General features: G+C 49.5%; 1 protein-coding gene across 1 annotated transcript in view; it reads right to left on the reverse strand.

Annotated features, from left to right (window-relative positions):
* The window catches only part of NT5C3B (5'-nucleotidase, cytosolic IIIB), a 9,902-nt gene continuing 454 nt past the window's right edge, over positions 1–9,448 (reverse strand). The window contains exons 2-9 of the mRNA XM_034640407.1: positions 9,213–9,311; positions 8,543–8,612; positions 8,410–8,456; positions 5,609–5,694; positions 4,965–5,054; positions 2,532–2,694; positions 1,462–1,662; positions 1–605 (exon numbers count right to left, since the gene is read on the reverse strand). Coding sequence (XP_034496298.1) covers positions 471–605; positions 1,462–1,662; positions 2,532–2,694; positions 4,965–5,054; positions 5,609–5,694; positions 8,410–8,456; positions 8,543–8,612; positions 9,213–9,311 — 891 coding nt within the window. The 3' untranslated portion in view covers positions 1–470. The remainder of the gene's footprint in view (positions 606–1,461; positions 1,663–2,531; positions 2,695–4,964; positions 5,055–5,608; positions 5,695–8,409; positions 8,457–8,542; positions 8,613–9,212; positions 9,312–9,448) is intronic.

Consider the following 9,448-nt stretch of genomic DNA (forward strand, 5'->3'; position numbering starts at 1 on the left):
TTTTTTTTTAAGATTTTATTTTCTAAGTAATCTCTACACCCAATGTGGGGCTCGAACTCATAAGCCTGAGATCAAGAGTCACATACCCCACCGACTGAGCCCGCCAGCCAGCCCTGCACCCCCAAATCAGAAGAGCTGTTTTTTCCTTTTTTTTATTTTGATGTGTTTCACACATTAGATTTGTTTGAAGACTAGCTTCCCATGTTTAAAAACTGGGGGGGGGGGAAGAACCCCTGGCCTAGATGGTCCCTAGAGTGCTAACACCCTGGTTGGCCCTCCCATCTGGCAGGGCCTCCCGCCAGCCTCCGGAGGACACCACAGAAGACGCTGGGCAAGGAGGGAGAGGCCTGGGCTCGGCGGCTGCCTCCCGGCTGGACTCTGCGCACACACGGACGCACAGCGCTCCCAGCGGGCAGCCTCCTGGTGAGGCTCCCCCTCCGCAGCCTGCGGCGCCTGGCCCCCGCCCACACTCAGAAGCCCTGCACCTCTCTCCAGTCCCCGCAGTGCAGGATGTGCTGCAGCAGCCCGTTTACAACGTCCAGTGTCTCATCCTTCTCCAGCACAATGTCATAGGAGTCCATGTAGCGCTCCCGCCGCTCTTCCACCTGCCCGGGGGAGGGGGGTAGGGAGTCTCCAGGACGCCCTGCCTTCTGCCTCTGCCTCTTGGGCACCCGGGGCAGGGGGAGGAGGGCATGAGAGCTGCAGCTCCCCAAGAGCAGCTCCAGGTCACAGGGACCTGCCCTTCGGATGGCAACGGGTGCAGGGAGCCGGGATTAACCCTTGGGCCGATGGCAAAAGGACAGGACGAGGATTAAAATTTAAAAACCAGATGTTACTTCTAATCCATCTGGACTGAATTTTCACATGGCTCAGGCATTCTGGAGGTCTTCAGCACCTGCTGGCTGAGGTGGGCGGGTGGGCAGGGACTGGTGGCCTTCTCATTTGACACCATACTGCGCCCCTTTACGACTATGGTGTTTTCACCCGTCAGCCTCTGGTCTGTTCTTGCGTTTTTGTTCTCTGAATTGTAAACCCAGGTCCTGAATACTGAACATCTCCCACTTCTATCATGCTTTATAGCTATGACTTAGGACGACTGTAATCAGCGTCACCACTTCCTACACTATGCACCATGGGTAGAGAAAGCTCCTTGCCTCAGTTTCCCCATCTGTAAAACGAGGCGTAAGAGTCACTACCTCAAAAGGCTGCTGCAAGGACTAAATGAGTCAATATGCCTGGTACGTGGTGAGCACCCAGTAGTGTCTCTGAACTCCCCTGTCGCGCCGTGTGCCCAACACAGCCATCATCGCTGTTTTCCTATGACAGTATAGCTCGTGGCTTACCTCAGTGCCTCTAAGACTTGACCATGACCAGTACATACAGGTGTTTACTATGCATTAGCTAACAGACACTGAAACAGAAGCAAGCCACTAAGACAGGAAGCCCTGGTCCCACACCTACCTTGTCGTTTAAGAAGCCAATCTTGAGAATGTTCTCCACACCGGGCACCCCATCAGCCATAGTGAGGTCCCCCATGGAGTCTCCCAGCAGGAGGATGTTGGTTTTTCCCTGAAGCTGCTGGAAGTACCCGGAGTTCTCGCAAACGGAGCTGTTCTTGTTGTATGTGTGTATGAGCTGGCCCTTGAATCCCTGGAGGAAACCCTAAATAATCAAGAGACACACAGAAGGGCTGCAGGGACCACCTAGAGCCAGTTTGTCACTGTCTCTGTCACAGGGGAAAGGGAATCCTGACAGCCAGAGAAATGCCAAAACCTCCTCCTAGTCTAAACTCAGGGCCCACCAACTAGGTCCTGCAGCCAGATTTGTGCTATTTTTGTAAATTCAGTTTGACCGGAACGCGGCCAGGCTCATTTGCTCACGTCGTGTCCGTGGTGGCTTTTTTCTCCACAGCAGAGTCGAGTGGCTGTGCCAGATCGGAGTCCATCCCCCAAAGTCTAAAATATTCACTACCCAGCCTTTTACAAAAAAAGTGTGTAAGCGCTGACTTAAACTCACAAGGACCCTCTGACACCACTGATCAGCGGCTCCAGTGGGAGCACGAAGCCGTGACGCGAGCACTGTCCCGGCCACACGGGCGCTCACACTCGGCTGCAGGTGCACACCCCCACCCCCAACGCTACCAGGTGAGAAGTCCAGCCATTGGTGTAAAGGGAAGAAGTCAGAGCACAGGTGAGTCGGAGCGGCCCACCTCGGGCTCCAGGAAAACAAGTCAAAGTCTAAGCCCTGGAGTACCTACGATGGCACATGACGTGGGACGGTGACATGGGGCCTGGCTGAACCCTAAATCAGGTACCCCAGGGTAGGGAGCTGTCAGTCAAACACCAAAGGGCTGGTCCTTCAGAGGTAACTGTCTTTAGCCGGCATCAAGAAATAAATACCTGCCCGAGAGCAAGAAGCCAGCACACCTTCCCTCCCTCTCCTCCCCCAGGGTTTAGGCTTTCGGGTGCTGCCTGGGGGGATGCTGGTCCCCACCCCTCTTCTACTCCCAGCCTAAAGGAGATGCGGCTCACGTCTTCATCAAAGTCCATGTAGTTAGACACGATGTGGATGTTGGGGTGGAACACTTTCATCTGTCGGATAATCTCTTCCAGGATGTCACCGATGCCCGCGGAGAAGATGAAGAGGGGAATGTTGTTCTGGTAGAGGGTGTTGAAGAACGTCTTGTATCCCTCCCTGAAAAGAGACAGATGGATTCCGCAATGGCACTGCCTCTGCCCCCCGTCTTTTCTACTTGGGTGATGTATTTTTAAATTTTTTCTTTTTAAAGATTTATTTGGGGGTCCTGGGTGGCTCAGTCAGTTAAGCATCTGTCTTCAGCTCAGGTCATGATCTCGGGGACCTGGGATTGAGCCCCGAGTCGGGCTCCCTGCTCAGTGGGGAGTCTGCTGCTCCCTTTGCCCTTTCCCCTGTTTGTGCTCTCTTTCTCTCTCTCCCATGCTCTCTTTCTCTCAAATAAATAAAATCTTTAAAAAAAAATAGAGATTTGTTTGTTTATTTGAGAGAGAGTGAGTATGGGGTGGGGAGGCAGGGGCAGAGGGAGACAGAGTCTTAAGCTGACTCCCCACTGAGCACAGAGCCTGACATGGGGCTCTATCTTAGGACCCTGAGATCACGACCTGAGCTGAAATCAACAGTTGGAAGCTTAACCGACTGAGCCACCCAGGTGCCCCTAATTTTTTTCTTTTTAAAAACATTTTATTTTATTATTTCATTTTTAAAAAGATTTTATTTATTTATTTGAGATAGAGAGAGAGGGAGCATGAGCAGGGGGGAGGGAAAGAGGGAGAGGGAAAAGCAGACTTCCAGCTCAGCAGGAAGCTCGATCCAGGGCTCAATCCCAGGACCCCGAGATCATGACCTGAGCCAAAGCCAGGCGCCTAACCGAGTAAGGCGTAAGTAAGTAAGCCAGCCACCCAGGTGCCCCTTTAAAAACATTTTAAATTGAGGTCTAAAATACATACAATAAATAGTTAACATGCACTGATCTTAAGTGTTCAACTCAATTAATATTTACATACGTATGCACCCATGTAATTACTAACCAGATCAAGGTTCCCTTCCCAACCAACACCATCCCCTCCCATTATGACTTCATATCACTGCTGATTAGCTTTGCCTATCCCTGAACTTCATATAAATGGGCTGTTGTTTGTTTGTTTGTTTCTGCCTTATTTTGCTCAAGCAAAATAGAACCAGGAAGCTATCTGGGGCAGCTTCACTGAGGAAACGCTCCACCCCCATGCTGGTACTTACTGGGTCTGCACGTGTCTCTACTTTCCTGGCTTTTCATGGCTCTCCCCGGTTGGGACACCCAGTCCTTGAGAGCAGGCACCATGTTGCCTCCTTCCTCTATGTGCCCATATCCCTCCACCAGTAAAGAATATGGCAGCAGAACCTTACGACCCAGCAATTGCACTACTGGGTATTTACCCCAAAGATACAAAGGTCGTGATCCGAAGGGGTATCTGCACCCCAATGTTTATAGCAGCAATGTCCACAATAGCCAAACTATGCAAAGAGCCTAGATGTCCATCGACAGATGAATGGATAGAGAAGATGTGGTGTGTACACACACACACACACACACACACACACACACACACACACACGGAATATAACACAGCCATCAAAAAGAATGAAATTTTGTCATTTGCAAATGACATGGATAGAACTACAGGGTATTATGCTAAGCGAAATAAGACAATCAGAGAAAGACAATTATCATACAATCTCACTGATATGCAGAATTTAAGAAACAAGGCAGAGATCATGGGGAAGAGAGGAAAAAATAAAACAAGACGAAACCAGAGAGGGAGACAAACCATAAGAGACTCTTAATCTTAGGAAACAAACTGAGGATTGTTGGAGGGGTTGGGTGGGGGGTTGGGGTGGCTGGGTGATGGGTATTGGGGAGAGTATATGTTGTAACAAGCACTAGCTATTTATATAAGACTGATGAATCACAGATGTACCCCTGAAACAAATAATACATTATATGTTAATAATAATAATAATAATAATAGTAATAATAATAATAATAATATGGCAGCAGAGAGAGCAGCACTGGGAAGGGCACTGATGATCAAGGATCCCAGGCCAGCCAACAGCCATGTCTGGGTTAATCCAGAACACCAGTCATCATGGTGACCCCGAAGTCTTTTTACCAGGGGAGAAAATGAGCTAGATGCTATTTGTTCTAGAAGATGAAGCCTAGGTCACATTCACACGACATCCACTAGCAGCAGACAGCTTCCTAGGAAGCACTCAAGGGTAAGAAATCCTTTAGCTGTATTCAGAGAGGAAAAGCAAGACCTTCTTCACATCAGCCACTTACAGGGCTTTGTCTCTTCTGACCCCGCCAGCCACGAACTCCCCTCCACTCCTTTCCAGCCTCTTTTTGTGAGCAAACCAGTTTCAAATGTTCTCCAGAGCAAGGAGCTTACCTAAGCATTGCATTGGACTCTCTAACCACCTGGGCAATCTGGACCTTCTGAATCCTCTGTTGGCACAGGAGGTCGTGGGCTTTGGTCCACCTAGAAACAGACACCCCGCAAAAGCCCACATGCCAATCACTAAGTGGGAAAGTGCCCTTTCCCTTTAAAAAGGGAAAAAGTCACCTTGGCCCTAAAGGGCCAAGTCCCCCAATGAAGGCCGCTCATCCTTTTCCACCAGCCACTTCCTGAAGGACTCCGGCTGTCCTTAAAAGGAAGAGGGTGAGAAAGCCACACCACAGCCACAGGAACAAGGACTGGGTGAGCTAACCGCTGAAGCCAAAGCTCTTCTGAACCCCTCCCTCGGTGACCCCATGTTCTGGAGAACTGGGGCTCTGTCCAGCAATACTGGTTCCTATAGGAGAGCCATCTCCCCAAAGCACTTACCCCCCCAAACCCAGGGGGTTCTCCCTCCTTCCCAGAATTCTCAGTGGGCCCCCACTCTAGCAGCTGGACGGTTGGTTCTAACAGGTGCGCCAGGGGAATTCAGTAAGGTAAGGGGGCCTGTCACCTCGTTCAAGCTCAGGAGAAACATACCCCCTCCTGGACCAGTCCATCGTGGGGGCCAGGAGCGGTTCAAAACCACCGTCACGTACCATTCCACCATATGAGGTAACTTCTCTTTGATGGTCCGGTGTGGGTCAATCTCAATTGGGTAATAGTGGTGAAGGAGCGCTTTAAGCTGGGACACCCAAATGAAGAGAAAAGCCGTTAGTCTGCATCAAGTTTTCCCCAGCAAAGTCCCACCATTTAGCGTGAGCAAAGAATCACCTAGAAGGATGCAGCTCTGTGTTAGGGAGTGACTGATCCGCAGAGCTGGTCAGCCCTTCATTCGTACCCTCCAAGCGGGAGGCCTAACAATCAACAAAGATCTTTGGCTCTCGGGTGAGAGGTTACTGGGATTTTGTTACCCACTAGCTCAGCCAGCAGTGCTTAACCAGTAAGAAGGGATTAATGCTGTATTTCCCAAAATGGGGTACACTTTCTCAGGGGGTGGGCAAAGTAACTTCAGGGGCCCATGGATAAACACTTTTCATTTTAGTAGTTTTAGATTCATTTTAATGCATATTAAGAAAAAAACTAGCACACCCAATTCATGCTTTCACAAAGATTGTTTTTCTCATTGCATTCGGATGTTTTTTTAAAGATTTTATTTATTTGACAGACAGAGACAGAGAGAGCACAAGCAGGGGGAGCAGCAGGCAGAGGGAGAGGGAGACGCAGACTCCCCGCAGAGCAGGGAGCCCAATGCGGGGCTTGATCCCAGGACCCTGGGATCATGATCTGAGCCGAAGGCAGAGACTCAACTGACTGAGCCACCCAGGTGCCCCACATTCAGATTTTTAACAGTAACCCAACCTTAAGTAAAATATGTAGTAAAAATCACCACAGATATGGCAAAAATCATTAAAGTGGAAGTAGAAAAATCATGGACGTGAGTTTGGGACCCCGCGTGTTAGTGGACAACCATCGCGACGCCAACATCGGGGGAACGACCTCACGAGCATCTACGTGTACCTCCTCCTGCTAAGATTTCCTTCCACGTCTGGGGAGACCACTTCAGGGACCACGTGTCACACAGGGCCAGTCAGTCAGTAACAGCGCCCAGTAAAAATGGGAACTGATTGGGTAAAGAATTGTCACTTTATTTTATTTTTTTTTAAAGATTTATTTATTTATTCGACAGAGATAGAGACAGCCAGCGAGAGAGGGAACACAAGCAGGGGGAGTGGGAGAGGAAGAGGCAGGCTGCCAGCGGAGGAGCGCGATGTGGGACTCGATCCCAGAACGCCGGGATCACGCCCTGAGCCGAAGGCAGACGCTTAACGACTGCGCTACCCAGGCGCCCCAAGAATTGTCACTTTAATACATGCACAGTCTCAGAATATTATGAGATCAAATGTGGAGTCCCTGACCATGGGTCCAAAAGAGAGTTAAAGGCAAAGATCACACGCTGAGAAAGGGAGAAAGCTCCTGAAATGTACTAAGATTCTCAATGTGTGTGTTTTTTTGGGGAGGGAGGGAGGTGTGAGAACATTTTTCTAAAAAGTATAAGAGAATTCAACAGAAGATATACTTTTTTGAAAAAAGATTTCATACCTAAACTTTGTTTATTTATTAATTTTTATTTATTAATTTTTTATTAATGATTATTATTTTTAAATTAATTTTTTAAATTAATTTTTTTTCGGGAGCTCATCAACACCTAGAATCTTAGTTTGCCCTAGCTTCGTTATCCCAGAGCAGGCACCCAAACGTGCTGTCTTACTTGTGGATGCAGCTTTCTGGAAGCTGGTAAGATCAGATATGTGAGGAACCACTAAAAGTGACTTAAAGGCAATTAATTAGTCCTGGAGCCAGAACTTATGTTAAGCTGAAAGTACATCTCCAGAGAGATGGGTTTTAGAAATATAAGAGCTATCTATAATTTGCTACCCATCTTAATAACAAGTAACTATGAGAGTATTGGAAGGGCTGAACAATATGACAGACTGAAAGACCGCTTAGTATGTAATTTAGTGAATTTCATAATGAAGTGAAACTAAATGATATAGCTGTTCAGCAGAAAGCGCTCAGCAAACTGCAAAGAATCGTGCAACCAGCAGGGCCTTCCTCTGGCAAAGTGGAACAATGTAAAATGAACTGCGAGGCTGCAGGATTTGTAATATTTGTATGTATCTCATGGAAACGGGTGTTATCATATATTGATATTAATTCAGAAGTCTTTCTTGATACCTGTTACCATGCCAAAAAATTATATATTTTTAAAAGACTTATTTATTTTATTTTAGAGAGAGACAAGGGTGCGCAGAATCTCAAGCAAACTCCCTGCTGAGCAGAGAGTCCCTCACAGGGCTCCATCCCAGATCCCACCACCCTGAGCCAAAACCAAGGGTCAGACGCTCACCCCACTGAGCCACCCAGGTGCCACCCCCCAATTTTATTATTAAAGAAGTAGCATAATGTAGCGAAAAGAGTTTGGGACAGAATCAGTTCTATGGGAAAACCAAGCTCTCTGTGTCTTGCCTGTATGACCCTTGAAGGAGTTGCTTATCCTCTTCAAGCCTGTTTTCTCATCTGTTAAATGGAGATAATAGTGGTTCTATCCACCCCCTGGAGTTGCTGGAGGGTTAAACAGCAAATGTTGAAGTCTCTTGTACACTCTATAGCTAGCGGTCTGCATAACATTCATATTCTAACCACCAATCGTCACATGTCTTGAACAAAAAGGAAACACTGCCCCAGTGTATGAGACTAGGTCCATCTGAACATAAGAACAACAATTTTTAAAAATATTAATCTTCTAAGGTCTATCCTGGAATCTTTGGTCCTAACCAAGAACTATCTGAAGGAGTACATGATAGCCCTCTCTGAACAAAGAAGGGGAGTAACTCACCTCATTCTGGCACTCCTCACTGATGATCTTGCTGTTATCCAGAATATCTGCAAACACACAAAACTCCTTTCGTTGGCCACTCAGAAGCCACCATCTTGTCAAGCCCCACAAAGCCAGCTAGTATGTGACTTACTGTAAGAAGAAGGGCATCGCTTTCCATTATATGCAAACCTGCTCAAGGTCATGTCAAAATCAGAAATGACCTAAAATGCAAAAGAGAGATGCTATCCATACAGGCTCCTTCCGGTGTGGCTCTGCCTGGGGGGGGGGGCGGTGATTATGAAAGGCAAACCAGCTCAGTACCCAGCCAGTGGGCAAAGCCCTGCAGGAGTTAGGAAAGGCCAGGGGCGGAAGGGAGAACTAATCTTAGCGTGCTAAGCCTGAGGACGCCCAGCCTCTTGCCGGTCGGTCGCTGGCAGACCCGGGACTGAGGAACAGGGCCCCCTTTGACTCTTAGCCTTGTCATCTCATTGCCTCGGGTCTCTCCCAAGGTGACCCATTTCCACATTGCAACTTCCTGGGGAGCCCGCTGACCGGGCTAGTGTGGAAACAAGGCCCCAGGGCCTGGTGCTGGGCGCTTTCTACCTGGTAAGAGGAAGCAGCAGCTGGTCATGACCGACACATTTGAAATGTAGGTTTTCCGGCAGGTGGGCTCTAACCCACGGCCATCAGGCGGAGCAACCTGCTTGCCCTTCGGCCGCTGGCCATTTCTAGGGGCTCAGTGCCCGCAGCGTCCGCGGCAGCGCGGGCAGGCCCCTTGGGCCGGTCGCCTCCCCAGCCGCCCCACCTCGCCCGGGCCGTACCTGTAAGCGGTCTCCCCCGCCCCTGCGGAGGGCGCCCACGATCTCCTGCACCCGCCCGGGCTGCCGCATCAGGACCGTGGCCTTCATCAGGGTGCTCACCTGTCCCGAGACCCGAGAGAAGCGCTGACCCCGGCACCGCGCTGGGCCCAGGGGGAGCCCGGGGCCGGCTCGGCAGCCCTGCGAGGCCGGGCCGGGGCGCGCGGGGCGCGCAGGGGGGCTCCGGGGCCAGCCCGGGG

This window comes from Ailuropoda melanoleuca, chromosome 13 (genome assembly GCF_002007445.2).
Source record: "Ailuropoda melanoleuca isolate Jingjing chromosome 13, ASM200744v2, whole genome shotgun sequence".
Classification (NCBI taxonomy): domain Eukaryota; kingdom Metazoa; phylum Chordata; class Mammalia; order Carnivora; family Ursidae; genus Ailuropoda; species Ailuropoda melanoleuca.